We start from the raw sequence: 25,882 nt of genomic DNA on the forward strand, positions 1-25,882 counted from the left end.
AGTGTCAGTACATCAATGCACAAGAGTCCTGGGAAAAATGGTGGCTTCTTACGAAGCAATTCCATTCGGCAGATTCCATGCAAGAATATTCCAAAGGGATCTGTTGGACAAATGGTCAGGGTCGCATCTGCAGATGCACCTGCGAATAACCCTGTCACCAAAGACAAGGGTGTCACTTCTGTGGTGGTTGCAGAAGGCTCACCTATTAGAAGGCCGCAGATTCGGCATTCAGGATTGGATCCTGGTGACCACGGACGCCAGCCTGAGAGGCTGGGGAGCAGTCACACAAGGAAGAAACTTCCAGGGAGTATGGACGAGTCTGGAAAAGTCTCTTCACATAAACATTCTGGAACTAAGAGCAATCTACAATGCTCTAAGCCAGGCGGAACTTCTCCTGCAAGGAAAGCCGGTGTTGATTCAGTCGGACAACATCACGGCGGTCGCCCATGTAAACAGGCAGGGCGGCACAAGAAGCAGGAGTGCAATGGCAGAAGCTGCCAAGATTCTTCGCTGGGCGGAGAATCACGTGATAGCACTGTCAGCAGTGTTCATCCCGGGCGTGGACAACTGGGAAGCAGACTTCCTCAGCAGACACGATCTTCATCCGGGAGAGTGGGGTCTACATCCAGAAGTCTTCAACATGTTAATAGACCGTTGGGAAAGACCAATTGTAGACATGATGGCGTCTCGCCTCAACAAGAAACTGGACAAATATTGCGCCAGGTCAAGAGATCCACAGGCAATAGCTGTGGACGCACTGGTAACTCCTTGGGTGTACCAGTCAGTGTATGTGTTTCCTCCTCTGCCGCTCATACCAAAGGTATTGAAGATCATACGGCAAAGAAGAGTAAGAACAATACTAGTGGTTCCGGATTGGCCGAGAAGGACTTGGTATCCGGAACTTCAAGAGATGCTCACGGACGAACCGTGGCCTCTACCTCTGAGAAGGGACCTGCTACAGCAGGGTCCCTGTCTTGTTCAAGACTTACCGCGGCTGCGTTTGACGGCATGGCGGTTGAACGCCAGATCCTAAAAGGGAAAGGCATTCCAGAAGAAGTCATTCCTACCTTGATTAAGGCACGGAAGGAAGTCACCGTGAAACATTATCACCGCATTTGGCGAAAATATGTAGCGTGGTGCGAGGATCGGAGGGTTCCGACGGAGGAATTCCAACTGGGTCGTTTCCTACATTTCCTGCAATCAGGATTATCTATGGGTCTCAAATTGGGATCCATTAAGGTTCAAATTTCGGCCCTGTCAATATTCTTCCAAAAAGAATTGGCCTCTGTCCCTGAGGTCCAGACTTTTGTCAAGGGAGTACTGCATATACAGCCTCCTGTGGTGCCTCCGGTGGCACCGTGGGATCTAAATGTAGTTTTAGATTTCCTCAAATCCCATTGGTTTGAACCATTGAAAAAGGTGGATTTGAAATATCTCACATTGAAAGTGACTATGTTACTAGCCCTGGCCTCTGCCAGGAGAGTATCTGAATTGGCGGTTTTATCTTATAAAAGTCCTTATCTAATCTTCCATTCGGATAGGGCAGAACTGCGGACTCGTCCGCATTTTCTCCCTAAAGTGGTATCAGCATTTCATCTGAACCAACCTATTGTGGTGCCTGCGGCCACTAGCGACTTGGAGGACTCCAAGTTGTTGGACGTTGTCAGAGCCTTAAAAATATACATTGCAAGGACGGCTGGAGTCAGAAAATCTGACTCGCTGTTTATATTGTATGCACCCAACAAGTTGGGCGCACCTGCTTCTAAGCAGTCGATTGCTCGTTGGATTTGTAACACAATTCAACTTGCACATTCTGTGGCAGGCCTGCCACAGCCTAAAACTGTAAAAGCCCACTCCACAAGGAAGGTGGGCTCATCTTGGGCGGCTGCCCGAGGGGTCTCGGCATTACAACTCTGCCGAGCAGCTACGTGGTCGGGGGAGAACACGTTTGTAAAATTTTACAAATTTGATACCCTGGCAAAGGAGGACCTGGAGTTCTCTCATTCGGTGCTGCAGAGTCATCCGCACTCTCCCGCCCGTTTGGGAGCTTTGGTATAATCCCCATGGTCCTTTCAGGAACCCCAGCATCCACTTAGGACGATAGAGAAAATAAGAATTTACTTACCGATAATTCTATTTCTCGGAGTCCGTAGTGGATGCTGGGCGCCCATCCCAAGTGCGGATTATCTGCAATACTTGTACATAGTTATTGTTAACTAATTCGGGTTATTGTTAAGGAGCCATCTTTAAGAGGCCCTTTCTGTTGTCATACTGTTAACTGGGTTTAGATCACAAGTTGTACGGTGTGATTGGTGTGGCTGGTATGAGTCTTACCCGGGATTCAAAATGCCTCCCTTATTGTGTATGCTCGTCCGGGCACAGTACCTAACTGGAGTCTGGAGGAGGGTCATAGGGGGAGGAGCCAGTGCACACCACCTGACCTAGTAAAGCTTTACTTTTTTGTGCCCTGTCTCCTGCGGAGCCGCTATTCCCCATGGTCCTTTCAGGAACCCCAGCATCCACTACGGACTCCGAGAAATAGAATTATCGGTAAGTAAATTCTTATTTTTTGTTATCTGTTTTTTTTTTTACTCTATATGAAATTATTTCAAAAGCAGACTAAAAAGCCGATGTGTACTAAGATCCAGTCTGGTGATCTGTCGCAGGGAGAGCTCTAGGATCTTCTGGTCTGTCCTTAAATCTGAAAGTAGCAACTTAATCTGCAATATAGGGAAGTCCTGTAGGGACATTTGCAGGGTGTACGTACATTCTCTAGGAGATCATCAGAAGTGTGGCCACACTCAGTGGGGTAAATTTACTAAGATGGGGGTTCTATTTAAGATGAGTTGTTGCCCATAGCAACCAATCAGATTCTACTTCTCATTTATCTAGCACCTTCTAGAAGATAATACCTGGAATCTGATTGGTTGCTATGGGCAACATCCCATCTTAAATAGAGTTCCCATCTTAGAAAATTTACCTCAGTATGCCAGTAGAGGGGAACGCAGCTTTTCATGCACACCATACTTCATCCCAAGCCTTTCGAAAAATATTTTGTGGGGGCTAGTGGGTGTTATGTGCACTCTTGTGGATGGGCTCTAACGTCACCAATACTGGTGTTTGGTCTGCAATTAAAGACACAATTCTCACACCCGTGAAACCAGGTGATAGGTGTATTTGGTTGGGCATTTATGGTGTTGCGCATTTGATTTCTGCCAGCAGTAGGTCATTCTGTGACTGATCAGTTGCTAACAAAAGTATATATTATTTATCTCTGTTACTCAGTGATTGATAAATAGTTCTCTATTTTGTTGAATCCTAGTACACGTCGGACCAGGCGTTATTGTAGGCTGAATCCTAGTACATATCGGACTAGGCGTTATTGTAGGCTGAATCCTAGTACGTGTCGGACCAGGCGTTATTGTAGGCTGAATCCTAGTACATGTCGGACCAGGCGTTATTGTAGACGCCGCAGTCCTTCTCAAACTCTGCATAAACATGTTGGCTCTTCATCTTGTGTTACTGAAGGTGCAAAGCTGTTCCAGGCCCAGTCCTATCACATCCAGCTGAAATCACTGTCCCAAAGTGACAGCCATAAAGATGGAGCCTGATAGTCTTCTACAGCAACCTAACCAGAGCATGCTGGGATTTATCTTGCCAGTGCTGCCGGAGAGTTACGATTGGTCTGTTACCAAGTTGATTTTATTTTGTATTTCTTCAAACTTAAAACTTTGGTTCCTGGCAAATTTCCTGAACTGACAAAAAGAGTCTGTGGATCAGTTTCCACCTCAGGATTTAGCAGATGGCTCCGCTGTCACATTGGACAGAGATTAGTCAGCTGGTCAGCCTTCTGTTGTCTCCACTCCACATCAGACCTCGCCAGTCGCATCCCCCCGTACTTCCTAAACTGCTAGAGACTGTTCCACAACTCTCTACCAGAGAAGGGATAGAGGCTACATTTCACGGCTTGTGAGATGCAGGTTAGACGCCTGCTTACCATGCTCTCCTGTGAGGCCTAGCTGTTCCAGCAACACATAGTCTCCAGATCATTGCATTCATCTTACATCCAATTTTATACCACTGTACCTTATATATTACGTAGACGTCCAGCTGTGGATAACAGTACTCTGTGGTGCCTATTAACGTGTTTATGTGGTATACGTGTGAACCTGACACAAGCCGTAGTCATGATGCTGTGTGCTGGTTAGATGTAGGTTCCATGTTGTACGTTAGTGATGGCTTTGTAGATGATCCTCAGGAACTACTGTTTTCATTCCTGGTCATGTGTCTGTATACATCTGTATATGAATCCAAAACTGTATATGTCAGATCTGTGCGAAAGTTCACAAGCAGGTTGCCCTGGGTACTCCTAGTTTGCAGAAGGGGCTGGCATTGAGCAGACGATGGGTAAAAGCAGACCCCTCCGCAAATGACATCTGCAGCTATATATTATATGGACAATACTGTATATCAGGGTCCCTCCAGCTGTTGTGCAACTGTACATCCCAACATGCCTTGCCCCAATAGTGATAATGTGGCAGGGTATGCTGGGATGTGTAGTTCCACAGTGCTAGGAGAGGGACGCATATTGAATACTCCTGTTGTATACAGTGGTATTCTCATACACCAAGCCTCAGTATGCTGCGAGTGAGCCGCGCAGAGTGGTATAGTGTAGGTATGTTTCCTTTAAGTTCGAGTTTTATTGCTGCAGTGATTGCCCACTCAGCCTGTTCCAGATACCCCAGGCTGCAACTTTAACCACACAGAAATTTGTTTTATTGGTGCACCAGACGCAGCGATTTCCCCACTGAATCTGTACCGATGCGCCAGGCTGCGACTTTACCACACAGAAATTAGTTTAATTGGTGCAGCAGATGCAGCGATTCCCCACTCAGCCTATACCAGATACAGGCTGCGACTTTAACCACACAGAAATTAGTTTTAAATCTGTACAATGTTAAAGATGAAGCGCAACGGAATTTTGGGGCAGATGTATTAAGCCTGGAGAAGTGATAAAGCAGTGACAAAGCAAGTGATAAGTGCAAGTTGATAATGCACCAGCCAATCAGCTCCAATATGTAAATCGTCAGGAGCTGATTGGCCGGTGCGTTATCACCTAGCACTTATCACTTCTCCAGGCTTAATACATCTGGCCCTTTGTGTGAAAAAGCCACAGCTTCTGCATCGTAGCACTTTGTGTAGAGGTTCAGAGTCGTTCGCACACAGATGTACAATAAGACGCACATTTGAGAGAAAAAGATGCTCATGCATGAGATGGGCTGTTTAGTGTGACTGTGGCAATAGTGTATGAAGACACATCTGTATTATAAGGTCCTGACCATGCAGAGGCGTGTTATGCCTATAGTAACTGCAGTAGGCTATATGTTCTTTCTCTGACGTCCTAGTGGATGCTGGGAACTCCGTAAGGACCATGGGAAATAGCGGGCTCCGAAGGAGACTGGGCACTCTAAGAAAGAATTAGGACTACCTGATGTGCACTGGCTCCTCCCTCTATGCCCCTCCTCCAGACCTCAGTTAGAATCTGTGCCCGGCTCGAGCTGGATGCACACTAGGGGCTCTCCTGAGCTTCTAGAAAAGAAAGTATATTTAGGTTTTTTATTTTCAGTGAGATCTGCTGGCAACAGACTCACTGCTACGAGGGACTTAGGGGAGAGAAGCGAACCTACCTGCTTGCAGCTAGCTTGGGCTTCTAGGCTACTGGACACCATTAGCTCCAGAGGGATCAAACACAGGCCCAGCCTCGGTCGTCCGGTCCCGGAGCCGCGCCGCCGTACCCCTTGCAGAGCCAGAAGCAAGAAGAACGTCCAGGAAATCGGCGGCTGAAGACTCCGGTCTTCATTAAGGTAGCGCACAGCACTGCAGCTGTGCGCCATTGCTCCCCATGCACACCTCACACTCCGGTCACTGATGGGTGCAGGGCGCTGGGGGGGGGGGGGCGCCCTGGGCTGCAATAAAATTACCTTACATTGGCAAAAATACACATAATATAGTCATTAAGACTATATATGTGTAAAATCCCCTGCCATATATCCATAGAAAAAGCGGGAGAAGCCCGCCGTGAAGGGGGCGGGGCTATCTCCCTCAGCACACTGGCGCCATTTCCTCTCACAGCTCCGCTGGAAGGACGCTCCCCAGGCTCTCCCCTGCAGTTTCCAGGCTCAATAGGGTAAAAAAGAGAGGAGGGGCACTAAATTTAGGCGCAAATACTATATATATAGCTGCTATAGGGAAAAATCACTCATTATAGTGTACATCCCTGTGATTTATAGCGCTATGGTGTGTGCTGGCATACTCTCTCTCTGTCTCCCCAAAGGACTTTGTGGGGTCCTGTCCTCAGTCAGAGCATTCCCTGTGTGTGTGCGGTGTGTCGGTACGGCATGTTTGATGAGGAGGCTTATGTGGAGGCGGAGCAGGTGCCGATAAATGTGATGTCGCCCCCTGTGGGGCCGACACCAGAGTGGATGGTTAGGTGAAAGGTATTAACCGACAGTGTCAACTCCTTACATAAAAGGGTGGATGACGTAACAGCTGTGGGACAGCCGGCTTCTCAGTCCGCGCCTGCCCAGGCGTCTCAAAAGCCATCAGGGGCTCAAAAACGCCCGCTACCTCCGATGGCAGACACAGATGTCGACACGGATACTGACTCCAGTGTCAACGACGATGAGACTAGTGTACATTCCAATAGGGCCATCCGTTACATGATTACGGCAATGAAAAATGTGTTGCACATTTCTGACATTAACCCTGGTACCACAAAAAAGGGTATTATGTTTGGGGAGAAAAAGCAACCTGTGGTTTTTCCCCCTTCTGAAGAATTAAATGAAGTGTGTGATGAAGCGTGGGTTTCCCCCGATAAGAAACTGGTAATTTCCAGAAAGTTACTAAGGGCGTACCCTTTCCCGCCAGAGGATAGGATACGTTGGGAGACATCCCCTAGGGTGGATAAAGCGCTCACACGCTTGTCAAAGAAGGTGGCACTACCGTCTCCGGATACGGCCGCCCTAAAGGAGCCTGCGTATAGAAAGCAGGAGGCTATCCTGAAGTCTGTATATACACACTCAGGTATTATACTGAGACCGGCTATTGCTTCAGCATGGATGTGCAGTGCTGCAGCTGCGTGGTCAGATTCCCTGTCTGATAACATTGATACCCTTGACAGGGACACTATATTGCTAACTGTAGAGCATATTAAAGACGTAGTCTTATACATGAGAGATGCACAGAGGGATATTTGCCAACTGGCATCTAGAATAAATGCAATGTCCATTTCTGCCAGGAGAGTATTATGGACTCGGCAGTGGACAGGTGATGCGGATTCTAAAAGGCACATGGAGGTTTTGCCTTACAAGGGTGAGGAATTGTTTGGGGATGGTCTCTCGGACCTCGTTTCCACAGCGACGGCTGGGAAGTCGACATTTTTACCCCATGTTCCCTCACAGCCAAAGAAAGCACCGTATTATAAGGCACAGTCCTTTCGGCCCCAGAAAGGCAAGCAGGTTAGAGGCGCGTCCTTTCTGCCCAGAGGCAGAGGTAGGGGGAAAAAGCTGCACCAAACAGCAAGTTCCCAGGAACAAAAGTCCTCTCCCGCTTCCTCTAAGTCCACCGCATGACGCTGGGGCTCCACAGGTGGAGGCAGGTGCGGTGGAGGCCCGTCTCCTGAACTTCAGCGACCAGTGGGTTCGCTCACGGGTGGATCCCTGGATTCTACAAGTGGTATCTCAGGGGTACCAGCTGGAATTCGAGACGTCTCCCCCTCGCCGTTTCCTCAAATCAGCCTTGCCAACTACTCCCCCAGACAGGGAGGCGGTGCTGGAGGCGATTCACAAGCTGTACTCCCAGCAGGTGATAACCAAAGTACCCCTCCTTCAACAAGGACGGGGTTACTATTCCACAATGTTTGTGGTACCGAAACCGGACGGTTCGGTGAGACCCATTTTAAATTTTAAATCCTTGAACACTTATATAAGAAGGTTCAAGTTCAAAATGGAATCGCTAGCTCGGGAAGTGCTACAACAGCACGGCTGGATCCTGAATATTCCAAAGTCGCAGCTGGTTCCTACAACGCGTCTACTGTTCCTGGGGATGGTTCTGGACACAGAACAGAAAAAGGTGTTTCTCCCGGAGGAAAAGGCCAAGGAATTGTCATCTCTAGTCAGAGACCTCCTAAAACCAAAACAGGTGTCGGTGCACCACTGCACGCGAGTCCTGGGAAAGATGGTAGCTTCTTACGAAGCAATTCCATTCGGAAGGTTCGATGCAAGGATCTTTCAGTGGGATCTGTTGGACAAGTGGTCCGGATCGCATCTCCAGATGCATCGGCTGATAACCCTGTCTCCAAGGACCAGGGTGTCGCTGTTGTGGTGGCTGCAGAGTGCTCATCTTCTAGAGGGCCGCAGATTCGGCATACAGGACTGGGTCCTGGTGACCACGGATGCCAGCCTTCGAGGTTGGGGGGCAGTCACACAGGGAAGAAACTTCCAAGGACTATGGAATATTCTGGAACTAAGGGCCATTTACAATGCCCTAAGTCAGGCAAGACCCCTGCTTCAACACCAGCCGGTGCTGATCCAGTCAGACAACATCACGGCGGTCGCCCATGTAAACCGTCAGGGCGGCACAAGAAGCAGGATGGCGATGGCAGAAGCCACAAGGATTCTCCGATGGGCGGAAAATCATGTGTTAGCACTGTCAGCAGTGTTAATTCCCGGAGTGGACAACTGGGAAGCAGACTTCCTCAGCAGGCACGACCTCCACCCGGGAGAGTGGGGACTTCATCCAGAAGTCTTCCAAATGATTGTACACCGTTGGGAAAGGCCACAGGTGGACATGATGGCGTCCCGCCTCAACAAAAAGCTAAAAAGATATTGCGCCAGGTCAAGGGACCCTCAGGCGATAGCTGTGGACGCTCTAGTGACACCGTGGGTGTACCAGTCGGTTTATGTGTTCCCTCCTCTGCCTCTCATACCCAAGGTACTGAGAATAATAAGAAGGAGAGGAGTAAGAACTATACTTGTAGTTCCGGATTGGCCAAGAAGAGCTTGGTACCCAGAACTTCAAGAAATGATCTCAGAGGACCCATGGCCTCTGCCGCTCAGACAGGACCTGCTGCAGCAGGGGCCCTGTCTGTTCCAAACTTACCGCGGCTGCGTTTGACGGCATGGCGGTTGAACACCGGATCCTAAAAGAAAAGGGCATTCCGGAGGAAGTCATTCCTACGCTGATTAAAGCTAGGAAAGATGTGACCGTAAGACATTATCACCGCATATGGCGAAAATATGTTGCTTGGTGTGAGGCCAGGAAGGCCCCAACGGAGGAATTTCATCTCGGTCGATTTCTGCACTTCCTACAGTCAGGAGTGACTATGGGCCTAAAATTGGGTTCCATTAAGGTCCAGATCTCGGCTCTGTCGATTTTCTTCCAGAAAGAACTGGCTTCACTGCCTGAAGTTCAGACTTTTGTTAAAGGAGTGCTGCATATTCAGCCCCCTTTTGTGCCTCCTGTGGCACAGTGGGATCTCAACGTGGTGTTGGATTTCCTAAAGTCGCATTGGTTTGAGCCACTTAAAACCGTGGAGCTAAAATACCTCACGTGGAAAGTGGTCATACTGTTGGCCTTGGCGTCGGCCAGGCGTGTATCAGAATTGGCGGCTTTGTCTTGTAAAAGCCCTTATCTGATTTTTCATATGGATAGGGCGGAATTGAGGACTCGTTCCCAATTCCTTCCTAAGGTGGTTTCAGCTTTTCATGTGAACCAACCTATTGTGGTGCCTGCGGCTACTCGGGACTTGGAGGATTCCAAGTTACTGGACGTAGTCAGGGCCCTGAAAATATATGTTTCCAGGACGGCTGGAGTCAGGAAAACTGACTCGCTATTTATCCTGTATGCACCCAACAAGATGGGTGCTCCTGCTTCTAAGCAGACTATTGCTCGCTGGATCTGTAGCACGATTCAACTTGCACATTCTGCGGCTGGACTGCCGCATCCTAAATCTGTAAAGGCCCATTCCACGAGGAAAGTGGGCTCTTCTTGGTCGGCTGCCCGAGGGGTCTCGGCTTTACAACTTTGCCGAGCTGCTACTTGGTCGGGTTCAAACACATTTGCAAAATTCTACAAGTTTGATACCCTGGCTGAGGAGGACCTTGAGTTTGCTCATTCGGTGCTGCAGAGTCATCCGCACTCTCCCGCCCGTTTGGGAGCTTTGGTATAATCCCCATGGTCCTTACGGAGTTCCCAGCATCCACTAGGACGTCAGAGAAAATAAGAATTTACTCACCGGTAATTCTATTTCTCGTAGTCCGTAGTGGATGCTGGGCGCCCATCCCAAGTGCGGATTGTCTGCAATACTTGTATATAGTTTTTGCCTAACTAAAGGGTTATTGTTATGAGCCATCTGTTCGTGAGGCTCAGTTGTTGTTCATACTGTTAACTGGATATAGTATCACGAGTTGTACGGTGTGATCGGTGTGGCTGGTATGAGTCTTACCCGGGATTCCAAATCCCTTCCTTATTGTGTCAGCTCTTCCGGGCACAGTTTCCCTAACTGAGGTCTGGAGGAGGGGCATAGAGGGAGGAGCCAGTGCACACCAGGTAGTCCTAATTCTTTCTTAGAGTGCCCAGTCTCCTTCGGAGCCCGCTATTCCCCATGGTCCTTACGGAGTTCCCAGCATCCACTACGGACTACGAGAAATAGAATTACCGGTGAGTAAATTCTTATTTTTTATATGTATGATGAGGCCGAATTCTAAATGATAACATCACTAATTCTGTCATTAGAATTTGCAGGAGAATGTATGTAAATTCTGTGGTCATCTGTTGTATGTTGCTGCCTGATGAAGATGTGTGTTACATAGAATGCAGTGAAAGTAAAGGGGCTTTGGGGTTACCAGTCATAATATGACTGAGATGTAGTTACCGCCTCCTCTCAGATGGTGTAAGTGTATCATTGGTTAGGGTGGTCTTCAGTATGCCGACTGTCGGGATCCCGGCGCACAGTATACCGGTGCCGGAATCCCGACAGCCGGCATACCGGCACTTTTTCTCCCTCGTGGGGGTCCACGACCACCCTGGAGGGAGAATAAAATAGTGTGGTGCGCATAGCGCGTCACCGTGCCCGCAGCGTGGCGAGCGCAGCGAGCCCGCAAGGGGCTCATTTGCGCTCGCCACGCTGTCGCCACGATGCCGCCGGCATACCATACTACACCCATTGGTTAACCCTTGTTGCAATGCCTGTCCAACACTAGCTTTCATACCAGATTGGGGGTAGGAAGGATGTGTGCGGCTACTGCATGGCAGGGCTTTTCTGACTGACAGTGCTCTGTAGTGTTAGGGGCATATTCAATTTGGTGTGAGAATTGCAAAAATCTTGCTCCTGCAATTTAAAGATTTTTGCTACTCCATTGAGTGTGGGGGTTTTGAATTTTTGAGTGCGGGGGATTTTTTGTTTTCCACAGCCCCAGAGCATGACCAATTTTTCCTAAAATCCATGATTTTAGTAAAAATATTCTGGAATTGCTCTGGAACCCTTGTAGCCCCCTCCAGCAGGGGTTGATCTAGCTGTCGGAGGTTGCAGCAGCCGGTCACAGATGACAGAAGAGTTTTTCTCTTCTTTTTTCTTTTCCTCACACCGCAGGGTTTTCACAGCAGAAAACCCTGCATGCATTTTTCTTTATTGGATACCGCGGGTATCTGGAGAGCGTGCATACCCACGGTAATCCAACATTTGTTGCGACGTCCATGTAATTTTTTACGCAAAAAACCATGCGGCCCATTTAATATGCCCCATGGTGTTTCAAACCCCAGTCCTCAGGGACATCCAACAGCGCATGTTTTCCAAATCTCCTAGTTAGTGCATAGGTGTATTAATGGGTGTGGATCATTAGATCGACAGTGTCTAGGTCGACAATGTTTAGGTCAACCACTGTAGGTCGACAGTCACTAGGTCGACAGGGTTGGAAGGTCGACAGGGTTTCTAGGTCGACATGTGCTAGGTCAACAGGTTGACATGAGGTTTTTTGTTGTTGTTTTGTTGTGTCGTTTTCTTCGTAGAGTGACCGGGAACCCCAATTAGTGCACTGTGTACCCTCGCATGGCTCGCTTCGCTCGCCATGCTTCGGGCAGATTACCATTCCAATTGTAGTCCACGTGGATCGTTAAGTATGAAAAAGTTCAAAAAAAGAAAAAAAAGAAAAAACTCATGTCGACCTTCCAATCCTGTCGACCTAGTGACTGTCGACCTATAGTGGTCAACCTAAACATTGTCGACCTTCAGACCAGATCCCGTATTAATTACTGGCTTACACATTTTAAAAGATCTACAGCTAATTGACTTGTGATACTGAGGAGATCTGTAAAGCATTCACTGCTAGAGTACTGGAGCTGTAGTACATATCGGCAGGCGCATTACAGTCATTCATTGGTGGATGGTTGGGGATTGGCCCTTGCAGTGAGCCATTCAGAGCTTGCATCGTGCCTTGCATGACAAGTGTGTGTGTGTTTATGGGGGGGGGGGGGGGGGGATAAAGCACTGCTGTATTGTTATACTGCTTTACTTGGACTGTGTTAGTGACAATTGCACCTATTTAGATCATTTCAAAAGCCTGCGTGTTGTGTGTGATCAGAAGCATTGTGTGTAACGCAGGGGGCACCGATGTCCGCTCATTGTTCTCCTACATACACAGCCATATACACCATTCATGTCTCTGAGCTCTCAGCCACAGGGAGAGTGCCTGTTGTCGCCTTCCATCTAGGAGCCTGTGTGGCAGCGATTAGTGTTCTGTGTTTTGTATTCTCTTCTTCATGTCACTGCAGTAACTGCTCCCCATCTGTCACCCTGCCCGCTTACAGTATCCCCCCCCCCCCTCCACCCCGTCACACGCAATGCAGTACAGATAAGGTCACACAAGCAGTGTCATTTCCTCCAGTGCAGCCCACACCTTGCAGAGCAATCACTCACTGCTAGCTGTACCACTGGCACCTCAGTAATAGGTCAGTACAATCATGCAGCAGTGTTGTGTGTATGTGTATTACACCTCCGTTACAAGAATGCTTAGAAATAGCCCAATTTACAGAAAATGGTGGTGAGTAAAACATTGCACTGGAAATGGGTGTATATATATATATATATATATATATTTGTTATATGTGGAAGTTACAGCATTTGTACAGAATTTTCTAACACAAACAGAAAATACAGACTCAAGGGGGAGATGTACCAAGCCTAAGTGGAGAAGGTGACTATTGCAACCAATCGGCTACTTCCTGTTTGTTTATAGAATGTGCTTGATAAATGCTAGCTGGAAGCTCATTGGTTACTACGGGCAACTTCTCCAAATGTCTGCTTCTTCACTGTTTAGGAGGCTTGACACATCGCCATTCTAAATCCCAATGAAAAGGAACGGTCAGTAGGGACATGTAAATCACCTTTTCACCTTCCACATGTAATAAGCCTATTACACCTTTGTCTTTCGTACACCTGCATTACCGCTATCAGCTTCTAGGCAGCTGTTAAAATCATATCAGGTTTTGTATCTATGGTATATGGTGCCTGGATTCCTCTACTGGTTAAAAACACACAAGCTGAATCACACACACACACACACACACACACACACACACACACACACACACACACACACACACACACACACACACACACACACACACACACACACCAAATCTGGCAGTGTGGTGCTGTGGCTGAACACCCATATCACATTGTGGCTGCCTGAGGAAAATGAATACACACAGACCAATAGCAGTCATGTTGTGTATGAATTTCTGAGCATGCCGTAATGTCCCAATCCTTTTCAATCAGATTGTTATTGGGCACCGCCTAATCCTAACTCCCCCCCCCCACCCCCCATACCGGACCCGGGCCCCAACCATAGCAATTACCCCAATACTTACCTTTGGGATGTCTGCTATTGGTGTTCCGACACAGGTCTCCTGAGTCGTGTTGAGATTCTGGCGGCGGTCACATGACCACCGGCATCTTGTCCAACGGGATAGTAAACCCATCCCAAATTTAGGCTGTTCTTTAGTAATACATTGTATTTTGGCTACATTAACGTCAGCAGTACATTGTTAACTTTCAGTATTTTGGGCAGTATCCTATTAGCTGCTGTGAGTTCCCGCCACTAAAGGATTCCGCCAGATCTGTACTATTTTATTTATTTATTTATTTTTATGTGTATATATATATATATATATATATATATATATATATATATATAATAGCGACTAGCGCTATAGCGCATACACGTCATCCCTGCATTCCCCGAACATGCAGCGCAATGATTTAGTCAAAGTTGAGCTGCATGTTCGATAGACCATAGATGAACGTGGACGATCCGTGGGTGCGCACATCGTTCAGGCATACTGTACACACTGGACGATATGAACAATAGTCTGCCCATGTATATACACACACTTTTACACACTAGGGTTCATTTTTGCTGATAGACCGTTAACCTAACAGTATATTTCTGGATTGTGGGAGGAAACCGGAGTACCCGGAGGAAACCCATGGGAGTACAGGGAGAATATACAAACTCCACACAGCTAGGGTCATGGTGGGAATCAAACCCATGACCTCAGTGCTGAGAAGCAGTACTGCTAACCACTACACCACCCGTACTGCCCTATCCGTATAACCAGTATCTGAGAACACCCCTGAAACATGTTACGGGTGTTACCTGGTAAAAAGTAAGGTCCCTTTAAATAATGCGAAACATGTCTGGGATTCCAACACACCTTCTAAAAATGAAAAGTGGAGGTTTTGCCCTTAGAACTAATCAATCAGATTTCAGCTATAATTTCTCTTACATTCTAGAGAGACAGAATCTGATTGGTTACTATGAGCAACGCCTCCACTTGTCTGTTTTGGAAGTTAAAGTAAATCTACCTAATAGAATGAACAGGTCACTTCAGTCCCATGTTATAAATCACAATCCTTCCGGGTGGCAGAGGGGTCTGACCGTGGGTGGGGGACAGAAATAGGGTGTGGTTCGTTTTATCGACAGTATCTAGGTCGACAATGTTTAGGTCGACCGTCACTAGGTCGACATGGATGGAAGGTCGACAGGGTTTCTAGGTCGACATGTGTTAGGTTGACAGGTCTAAAGGTCGACATGAGGAGAAAAAAAATTTTGGGTGTCGTTTTCTTCGTAGAGTGACCGGGATCCCAAATTAGTGCACCGCGTCCCCTCGCAAAGTATGAAACCCTCCCCCCCCCAAAAAAAATGTAAAAAACTCATGTCGACCTTTAGACCTGTCGACCTAGCACATGTCGACCTAGAAACCCTGTCGACCTTCCATCCATGTCGACCTAGTGACTGTCGACCTATAGTGGTCGACCTAAACATTGTCGACCTAGACACTGTCGATCTTCAGACCGGATCCCCAGAAATAGTAGGATTACAGTGATAACTAAAATCAGAGGTGGGCGGAGTCAAGTGGCGTCCTTATAATTAACAAGTGTCAATTTATATACTTATTTAAAATAAATAAAAATGATTTCTTATGTACTGGCACACTTACATTGTGTGTGAGTGTTGTGTGTCTTAAATGGTGGCATGAATAAGAGAAACGGTTTACACGCTTTTAACTCTGTTAACAACTATTATAAAGATGATTAAAAGGGAAGTGTCCAAATAAAACAGGACAGGTGTAATGAAACCAGTAATAATCTGATGTAGTTATGCCAAGAACAATAGCTTAAAGCTGCATCCTGCGCGCGTAGCTGCCATAACAATTGTGTGGGGTGCTGGATTTTGGCAAAACGAGCCTCTTGTGAACTTTTGCACAGGTTGTGTTAGATGTTACATTGTACCCATCTAGTTACAACATCATGTTCTTAGACTACTTACAAGTCCAGTGTAGAGAATGGCATCACAACATCCACCCTCTGCTGATACACGTGTTTTCTCCCCCCCTTCCTCTTTCTCTCCTTTCTCTTATATTTTTTATTTCTTTTTTTATTTTTATTTTATTTTGAATCTCCAATTATGCCATGAAGCTTTCCCTGAAGCTGGTAAGAACTGTTCTGCATGTGCTCACACTCACGTGTTCTTTCCTAGAGGCACAACCAGAGACTTTTACCCCCCAAGAATTATTTGCCTGTCCTCCCATCACTTCAGGCAGCCTTAATTACTTCCTCTTTAGTATATCTCTAATTAACGGATGTTGCACAAGTCTTTTCTTGTCTGAAAGCAGTTATCTGATTTTGGCTGAATCACTTGCGCCACACTCTGCAAACTTATACATGCAAACGGAGCTCATACGTGTTTGCAACAAGGTGGTGGCAAATTTGTATTTTCAGGTAGTATTGTTCTTACCCTGAGATAGACAGCTCGGGTCTCTCCAGCTCTCATCATACCGCTAGTCCCACAGCATCCATGGGTAGCATAAATGATACCTTAAGCCAGGCCTAGCACAACACATTGTCGTCCAGGCCTGCCCTAAACAAGATTAAATTCTCAGCACCTTTTCTTGTATTTCAAAAACGTTAGTCATAAAATACCCCATAAGTACGTTTCTCTGTTTGTGCCTCTGGTGATACCCCCCCTCCACATCATCCATAGATTGCATGCATTTTGTGTGTGTGTGTGTGTTTTCCCCATTCCCGGTGTCACAAATTTAGTGTGTAACCCTTTATCACTGGTTTGGTTGAGTATTTCTTTGGTTCTAAATTATGCTTAGCCAAATTCTAGAGAGAAAAAAAAAATCACTTGAAGTAATTCACTGAATCATTAAATACAATTAACTGCAATTCTGTTTGTGGCCAAATTGTCCAGTTCTGGAAATTAACATTGCATCTAACATGATTGACAAAGATTCGCGTTGAGGGAAATGGTGGCTTGTAAACGGAGTCCTGTCTGAGATTCCAGTAGCTGCCCAAGTCTTGAGTAATTGTATTGAGGAGCAGACCTAACAGCACTACAGTCATTCCTTGTAGCTGTGTGTATAATATCTGGAAGTCCAATACTTAGGACCCTGATCCTGTGTTCTGTGACACTCAACTTGAAGGGCGATTGAGGCTCAGCCCGGAATACAGGTCTCAAAAGCAATTCACTCAGTGCCCAACATGTATTTTTTTTCAGCACCATGTAACAGAAAAATGTGGCGGTACCCCAGGACCATTTACCCTTTACGGTCTGTATAGCTGAGCCTGCCTTCAGGAAGTCTGCTGGCTGATTTGCAGTGACCGATTTTATTCCATAACCATTCTGAGCGGCATATGATGCCTGTCCATGTAAAATGAGTCAGTGGAATCTGTTTTGGATGCAGTTATCCAGTGCTGGAAGCATAAAGCCTAATCTTCTATGCATCTTCACGCTTTTCTTAAGGGGCACAATAAATGAAGTGGAATTGCCAATGTAAAGAGTGCATTTAAGCAATTTATAACTGTCTGGACGTATGTCCTTAATAAGGAGATAGTATCATTATTTAGGGTTAGTTTATATTTTCACTTTATTTATTCAATGAATGCTTGATAAAACGCAAGCCGATATATTACACTGATAATCCAGATTGGTGCACGTTAGTGGTCAGATTATTACTGGAAGCGTTCCGATCTTAATGTTGCTAAACATCTCCCAAGTATAGTAGCATCCTTGCCTTATGTAATCAACACGTGCTTCATTTGAAAGACATTTAAAGTCCCTTAAAGTGACAGACTTGCCTCTGTTTAGTGTGCTGTATGGTGACCCTTTCAAGAAGCGCAAAGTCCTTCAAGATTCTAGATTTCTCACCATTATAATATAATCTTTCAGATTTGTTGCACATGTATATGTGCATCCGAGGCGCCTGGCGGGTCATAGGTAGGGTATCTTATTGCTGGCCCAGGTCACAGAGTCTAGACAGAGTGACTGATAGGATGAGATTTGAGGCAATCGGATCTCTCTAGCTCAGGAGTCTTATATTTTGCATCCGGTTATTGTCTGATAAACACAAGAATAATCCTATAAAATTACTGAGTTGATTACATTTCGTTACAAAATGGTTGACGAGCTCGAGAGCTCCAGCTTTCCCTTGCATTGAGCCTGATAGTAAGACAAAGGCATTGTTCTCTGCTGTGCTTTGTGTCTAGAATTGTGATGCAGCTCTTCTAAAGCTGCAATTACAAACATCTTTATGAAATGATGGAGGGCACCACCTAGAGGTCAAAAGGTGTCACTGCCAAATAGAGTTCTGTGGTGTGGTGCTTAGTTATTTGGTGGGTGGTATCTCGAAAGAAGAGGGATTCAGCATTGGATATAAATATAACCTCTCTTTCATATTCTTTTTTAATCTTGCGTGTTTTAATCTAAAGCTTGCTTGTTGTTATTGGTACCTGTCCTAATACAATAATTTAGTGTATTATACCACGAAGGATAACACTTGATAGCATTTTGTTTTGCTAAGTGTCTCTGATTGTAAATGGTTCATTTAAAAAAAACAACTCCACCTTTTAAATCAAGTTCTGAAAAGTTATGCAAAGTTTCCTAGGTATTTCCCATATTTACGCGCAGGTTCCTCTATTTACATATAAGAAAAACCCAGTTACGTGGGTGTTTCCACCATTTCCGTAGAGGGTTCCCCCATTTAAGCAGATGTTCCTGCCATTTATATAGATGTTTCCACCATTTACATTGGTGTGAACGCCATTTTTCATTGGTGTGTCCACCATTTACATAAGTTTTGCTAGATTTGCTCCATCTGTTGCGTCAGTGTCCGGGTGATTTCTTACAGAAATATTTCCAGCTGTGCTCAGGTGAGTACTGGAAGTCCACATATTAGGTCACATTCAGATAGGTGACTTCCCAAATTCATGGTACATTTGGTCTAATTTTTACACCTAAAATATAAATAAGCCAACAGTAAAAAAAAAAAAAAAAGCATATGAGATATTGGACATGGCATTTTTTTGTTCAGTCAGATAGGGAAAGAAAAATTCTGAACTCCTGAAACTAAAATTGTATTATTTCTGTCACCTCTCAGCCACACGCAATGAAACAGACCAACAAAAATAGTTTCCTGTTTTTAAAGATCATCACAGCCCCTACACTTCCAAGTGAACTATATTGGTATGTGGGCTTTTCATTGGTTTACGCCCGAAAGTGCACCTGTCACCTACACATGGCGGAGGGAGACTGTTTTTGGACCAAATTGACATTCATGAAAATGCGGCCTAATTGGGAGCCAATAATGTAAAGGAAATGCAGCCTATGAAGTAGATGGTGAGATGACTGAGGCACAGTGTTTGTGTCGTAGTGATGTGTGCAAGCAAGGGGCAGGCTGCATTCTCCTCAACACTGGTACACAGAATCATCTGACAAATTGGGCGCTTCCATTGCGTTTAGGTGACGGATCAGCTTTGCAGAAAAGAAGTTCTGTGACTTCACCAGTTCCCAGTGCATTAACAGACTACAGTATTTTCAGTTCAGAAAACAAAATGGCTTCTTGTACATAAGACAACAGGCCTTCTGTGAAATCCTTTTAAAGCCTCCTTGTTAAAAATTAAATAAGATCATTGTGGAGGTTTCAGATTTGTTTCTCTTTATTTAAAAACGTCCTTTTTTCCTAATATCTCAGCGCTACTTCCAGTACGTACAATTGGCCCAATAAGTTGCATATTCTCATAGGTGTGAAATTCTGGGTGTGCCAATCGCTAGCCTGTGGTGGTGTGGAAAATCATATTTTATTCTTTCTTTTTGCGTCTCATTATTTGCATGACATGCATGATTGTAGCGTGCATGCAGCAAGAACGGATGGTATACATGACATTCTAGTGTTTTGGCTTCCACCAGGGTGCGACACCAGAGGACTTCAGCAACCTGCCACCCGAACAGAGACGGAAAAAGCTGCAGCAAAAGGTCGATGAATTAAATAAAGATATTCAGAAAGAAATCGATCAAAGGTAAGCAATCGTGAGGTATTATTATTATTTACTCCTATATATGTTTACAGAAGAGTTATTTTTATTGTATACCATAGAGTTTTCGGTTTTAAATTCATGTCCCAAAAATGATGGTCTTTTACATACCATAATTTCTACTATCATCATTGATATGGAAGTGTCACAATGCTCCACAGTGCCGGCTAGTGGGGAGAGCAGGACATGCAAGGCAGAAAAATAAAGAGTAAGGGAGATCCTGTTAATCGGTGAGCTTACATTCCAATAGTTAGTGGGCACAGCGGAAATAAGAGGAGCGAGTGTGTCTAGAGAGAAGAGCTGTGTGGGTAAGTATAGTTGGGGGTAGGATGAGCTAAGTATTTGATGGCTGTGGGGCAGCCTGTTTGGGCATGACGGAGAATCCCATAGGTGGGCAGTTACACTGGTGAAGTCTTGTAAGCAGAAGTGAGATGTGGTTACCAGAGACAAGTCGCCGGTCAGAATGTGGATTTAGGATGAGAGAGTTTAGCTAGAAGAGGTTTGAGGTATATGAAAGGGGTGGTATTTTTGAGGGCTTTGTAGGTAAGAGTACTCCAGTTTCTTCCAACAATCCAAAAATATACTGGTAGTTTAATTGCTTCTGACAAGAATGAATCCTAGTGTATATGTGTGCATGTGGCAGGGACTATCGATTGTAAGCTCTGCTGGGGGCAGGGACTGATGTAAATGGCCAAATATTCTCTCTAAAGTGCTACGGAACATGTATACTCTATATAAATAACTCTTAGTAAATGATTAGTGTGAACTGGATTCTTTGGTGCCCCTCAGTCCACCCCGCCCTTGCTATCACTACAAAATATGGCTTCCTGTCAGAAGGGATGTAGTCAATATACCGGCTGTTGGAACCCCGGCGTTCAGGAGACCGACGTCTGGTGAAATACCGACGGCCGGAATCCCAACATACGCTCGGTATTCCCATTTGGTTGGTGGGTTCACGCCACCAACTGAGTGGGAATAGCACATGTGGCGAGCGAAGCGAGCCACCGGGCCCGATACGTTGCAAGCGCAGTGAGCCTGTGAGGGAATTCACTGCCGGGATTCGGGCAGACGGGATGCCACTGTCGGTATAGTGACAGCTTGCTTTCTGTCTGCTGAGATATCATATGTGTCCCGTCAGATCATACAGACTCTTTGGGGGTAGATTTACTAGAGCTTATAAAAATGAAAGTAGGATTCATATCGCAATAGTTTTTTTTTTAAATAATGTCCATTTAAATGGACAAGGGGTCATAAAGGGTTAAGGGGGATCTCTTCTTCCCAATAAAAAATAACCTGTAGTGTCTATAACAAGGAATATCCCTTTATGATTTTGGATTGTTTTTGTCTTTAAGTTCTATATGCCTAGAGCACCTTCAGAGTAATTGTCTCTATCTAAAATGTATGTGCATATACATTATGTTTCCTGAAATGAAGGTAATCTGAACTATAATATCTTTTCGGTGTGGTTTTACCCAATTCCTATAGATTTTGGAGTGGCCAAGAATCCGTGCAAACACTAATACGGGTTCTATCTGTATGAAACTAGAGCAGGGTAACACTAGACGATAAAGTAAATGATGTGGCCGATACAGGCACATCGTTCATGATATCGTCCAGTGTGAATGCAGAATGTCGCTGACTATGCACGCTCCCGCACGTCGTTGGCGTCATCAGCCGTGCATGCATGTCCACTGTCGTTTGCGGCATCGGCAAGTGTGTATGCTCTTGCCAATGCCGCCAGACTGCCGGGGCCCACCAAACACGATATGGCTGGGTACACACTATCGTCTAGTGCACAGGTTCTCAAACTCTGTCCTCATGACCCCACACGGTTCATGTTTTGCAGGTAACCTGTAGATTTTTAAAATATGACAGTTGGTGACACACAGTGCAGCTGCTGGGTGACATGGAAAACGTGAACCGTGTGGGGTCCTGAGGACCGAGTTTGAGAACCACTGGTCTAGTGTGTACCCAGCTATATATTTTTTCAGTTTTGGTTTAATAGATCTACAGTAACATGGTCTACAATAGGTCAACACCAAATGGTCAACAGGGACAGACGTTGACATGGTAATTAGGTCGATATATAAAAGGTTGACAGGTACAAAAGCTCAACACATTAAAAGGTTGACATGGAAAATAGTCGACACAAAAAAAGGCAACACAATATTTTTATTTTTTTATGTGTCGTTTTCACCGTCAGAGCACAGGGAACCTCAATTAGTGTACCGCGTCACCGTGCATGGCTCGTTCCACTCACCATGCTGCAGGCAAGGTGCCTCGCTCCACTGCCGCTGCGCTGCAGTGCCCAATCATAGTCCATGTGGATGATAAAGTAGGAAAAAGGTGGGAAATATGGTTAAAAAAAAAACTTAAAAAGTTGTGTCGACCATTTGAACCTGTCAACCGTAAGCACTGTTGATCATTTACATGTCGACCTAATGACCATGTTGACCCTTGTCTACCTAATGCATGTCTACCATTTGGTGTTGACCTATTGACTGTCTATCTAGACGCAGTAGATCTATAAACACATACCTGATTTTTCATAGGTGGCCTCTAATACCCCTTTTACATTCACACAGCCGGGTCACTCCCGGGATGCATTCCCGGGACTGTCCCCTTTCACACTGCACTAAGACCTGGGATCGACCCGGGACAGCCCCATTTACACTGATCCCGGGATCTTCCTGCAAATGCATATGTATGTCATTAGAAATGGCCTTTTTCTGGCTCACATAGATGAGGTCACAATACTAAACAAAGGGAGGGGTGGGGCCTTACGGTGGTTGTCATGCACCTTCAAGAACTGCTTTTTCAGAGTCTTCATTTTGTTTAACACTTGCTGTTGTGTACGGATAATTCCTCTGGCTTCCAGCATCTTGGAGATGTTTTTATAAATGACTGCATCTTTCACCGTGCCTGTGATCTGCCTCATTATTTCCTCCTCTCCCCTAATGCTGAGCAGCTCTCTCACCTCCCGGTCTGTCCAGGTCGCCATGCTGCCTTGCTCCCACGCTTCCAGGACGCTTCCCTGGGCTTTGAAAGATGACATCCATCTTTTCTGAGCCCAAGAAAGCTCCAATCCGAGGCCTCTTAACAGTCCCGGGTAGTGAATCCCGGGACGGGCCCTTTCACACTACACAGCTTCCCGGGACGATCCCGGATTCAACCCTGGTCGAGACCTGGGATGAAATGCCGGGATGCTCGTCCCGGGAAATTGTCCCTGTACCCTTTCACACTGAGCAAAATCCCGGGATGATGCGCGTTCATGTGCAATATCCCGGGATATTTTTGCGAGTGTAAAAGGGGTATAACTCTCACATTTTATATTAAGAATCTGCCACTGAAGTGAATGTGGGTAGAGGGGTTCTCTGTAACACATTTGGTGACCAAAGACTAAGAAGTACTGGAATGTACACTTTATTAAAGATGTTACCAGAATAACCATCGCTTAATGCCTCTCATCCCACGGTATCCGGATGATAGGTCATCCTTAATAAAGTCAACAGTCAATGGGTAGACATGTAAAAGATTGACATGGAAATGGTTGATACAAGGTTTTGTGTTGGGGGTTTTTCCATTTATTTTTCAACTCTTTAACAATTTAACATCCATATGGGCCCCTACTCCCTCCCCCCCTTCTTCTTGCTCTTCTTTTCTTCACTTCACTGGACTCCTCTTTCTCTTTCTTCTTTTCTACATTGGATAACATGAAAATACTTATTGCTTAAAATCAATGAGCAGATTGTTCTTTATATCTGTTGTTCGTGCTTGTTAAGATATGTTTACAAGCTATATTTAACGAAGAAAAAAAAAATTTTGTTGAAAGGTTGGTCTTTGTATCATCTCTGAAAAACTCAGTGTTATAGCATACTATGGACTTTGGCCCTCATTCCGAGTTGTTCGCTCGCAAGCTGCTTTTAGCAGCATTGCACACGCTAAGCCGCCGCCTACTGGGAGTGAATCTTAGCTTATCAAAATTGCGAACAAAAGATTCGTAATATTGCGAAAAGACTTCTCTGTGCAGTTTCTGAGTAACTCGAGACTTACTGTTCCAGTGCGATCAGTTCAGTGCTTGTCGTTCCTGGTTTGACATCACAAACACACCCAGCGTTCGCACAGACACTCCTCCGTTTCTCCAGCCACTCCCGCGTTTTTCCCAGAAACGGTAGCGTTTTTTCACACACTCCCATAAAACGGCCAGTTTCCGCCCAGAAACACCCACTTCCTGTCAATCACATTACGATCACCAGAACGAAGAAAAAACCTTGTAATGCCGTGAGTAAAATACCAATCTTCATAGCAAATTTACTTGGCGCAGTCGCAGTGCGAACATTGCGCATGCGCAATTAGCGGAAAATCGCTGCGATGCGAAGAAAATTACCGAGCGAACAACTCGGAATGACCACCTTTGTTGGAACACTATGAACCACTTGGTTTTGTAATTCTTCATTGACGGTCAACAATTTTTTTTTACTTTTCTCTAATTGTGTATCCACAACTTTTCTATATGTACTTTATTTTAGATTTTGTATGTTACAAAAAAGTGTTCTCTCATATTCCTGATATGTATGTATGACACTAACCTTCCTTCAATAAATATTATTTACAAAAAAAACCATCCACATGGGCTACTATTGGGAATAGTAACCTTGCCTGAAGTATGACAAGCGGATGTGGTTTAACAAACTAAATGACACCACAAAAAAAAAAAGAAATTGTAAACTTTTTCACCTGTCTACCTTTTCCACGTTGATCGAATGACCCAGTTGACCTATGCCATGTTGACGATATGATGTCGACCTAATTAGGGCCGACCCAACGATCCATACCCCATCCTACTTGCTCCGTCAGATATCCTATAAGTATGAACAGCACAGGGCATATTTATCACTTAGGGACAGATGTATGAAGCAGTGGTGAGAGAGGAGAAATGTGCCAGCAGAGAAGTCTGCCATAGGCCACCAATCAGCTTTGAAGTAACATTTATCAAGTGCATTCTATAAAAAAAATACGTAGCAACTGATTGCTTGCCATGGCACAGTTTATGGTCCGGCTGGGCATGTGTCACGGTCGGAATGCGCACTCACCAACGTACCTTTGCAAAGTGATTGACAGTTGGGGACCGTTTGGGGGAGGTAACGGGGAGTGACTGCAAAAATCACATGTGTGTCGTGACTCGTGACCATTCTCAGGGCGTTTCTCAGCCTACAACTGCAGTACTGTATCCAGAAAACATGGCGCCAGTGTTTCAGTTCCCGCAGCCATTCTCTGTAGTTATACAGGCCATAATGAATCTAATCAGTGACACATAATAAATTCACACAGGCTTAGCTTCTTCCACTTCAATACGTGTTGTCTTTTGTTTTGTTTTTGTTGCTTTTGATATTCACAAATTGTTTATTTTCCATGTAAATAAATCCGTGTAGTGCAGACTGTAGCAAGGTCATATTTCCAATTTTAAGTTTTAAATGTAAATTCTCCCATAACCTTCCCTTTACTAACACCCCTCTCTTCCCCACCCCCTCACTGCTAATACAGCCTACTGTGACGGTTGGATAATATATTACGTGTATAGCATTACTACTCTGTTTGTTAGTTGTGGTTACTGAACTTTTTGTTGTCCGTTCTTATCATATTCTTGTTTATGTTAGGTATTATAAATAAATCTGTAAATAAAATGCTATAAAAATAAGAATTTACTTACCGATAATTCTATTTCTCGTAGTCCGTAGTGGATGCTGGGAACTCCGTAAGGACCATGGGGAATAGCAATAGCGGCTCCGCAGGAGACTGGGCACATCTAAAGAAAGCTTTAGGACTACCTGGTGTGCACTGGCTCCTCCCCTTATGACCCTCCTCCAAGCCTCAGTTAGGATACTGTGCCCGGACGAGCGTACACAATAAGGAAGGATTTTGAATCCCGGGTAAGACTCATACCAGCCA

The 25,882-nt window shown here is 45.4% G+C and overlaps 1 protein-coding gene and 1 long non-coding RNA gene across 17 annotated transcripts in view; one reads left to right on the forward strand and one right to left on the reverse strand.

Moving 5' to 3' along the window:
- The window catches only part of FNBP1 (formin binding protein 1), a 390,370-nt gene that overhangs the window by 333,432 nt on the left and 31,056 nt on the right, over positions 1-25,882 (forward strand). For 9 of the 16 annotated variants that reach the window (XM_063936685.1, XM_063936686.1, XM_063936690.1 and 6 more), the window contains 2 exons: positions 16,037-16,051; positions 19,791-19,918. In XM_063936685.1, the coding sequence (XP_063792755.1) occupies positions 16,037-16,051; positions 19,791-19,918 (143 nt within the window). The remainder of the gene's footprint in view (positions 1-16,036; positions 16,052-19,790; positions 19,919-25,882) is intronic. The other 7 variants (XM_063936691.1, XM_063936692.1, XM_063936696.1 and 4 more) reach the window with 2 other exon arrangements.
- The window catches only part of LOC134948611 (uncharacterized), an 83,361-nt gene continuing 80,966 nt past the window's right edge, over positions 23,488-25,882 (reverse strand). Inside the window, exons 2-3 of the long non-coding RNA XR_010182985.1 lie at positions 24,671-24,795; positions 23,488-23,632 (exon numbers count right to left, since the gene is read on the reverse strand). This is a non-coding gene — a long non-coding RNA (uncharacterized LOC134948611). The remainder of the gene's footprint in view (positions 23,633-24,670; positions 24,796-25,882) is intronic.

The sequence above is a fragment of the Pseudophryne corroboree genome, chromosome 8, assembly GCF_028390025.1.
Source record: "Pseudophryne corroboree isolate aPseCor3 chromosome 8, aPseCor3.hap2, whole genome shotgun sequence".
Taxonomy (NCBI): Eukaryota; Metazoa; Chordata; class Amphibia; order Anura; family Myobatrachidae; genus Pseudophryne; species Pseudophryne corroboree.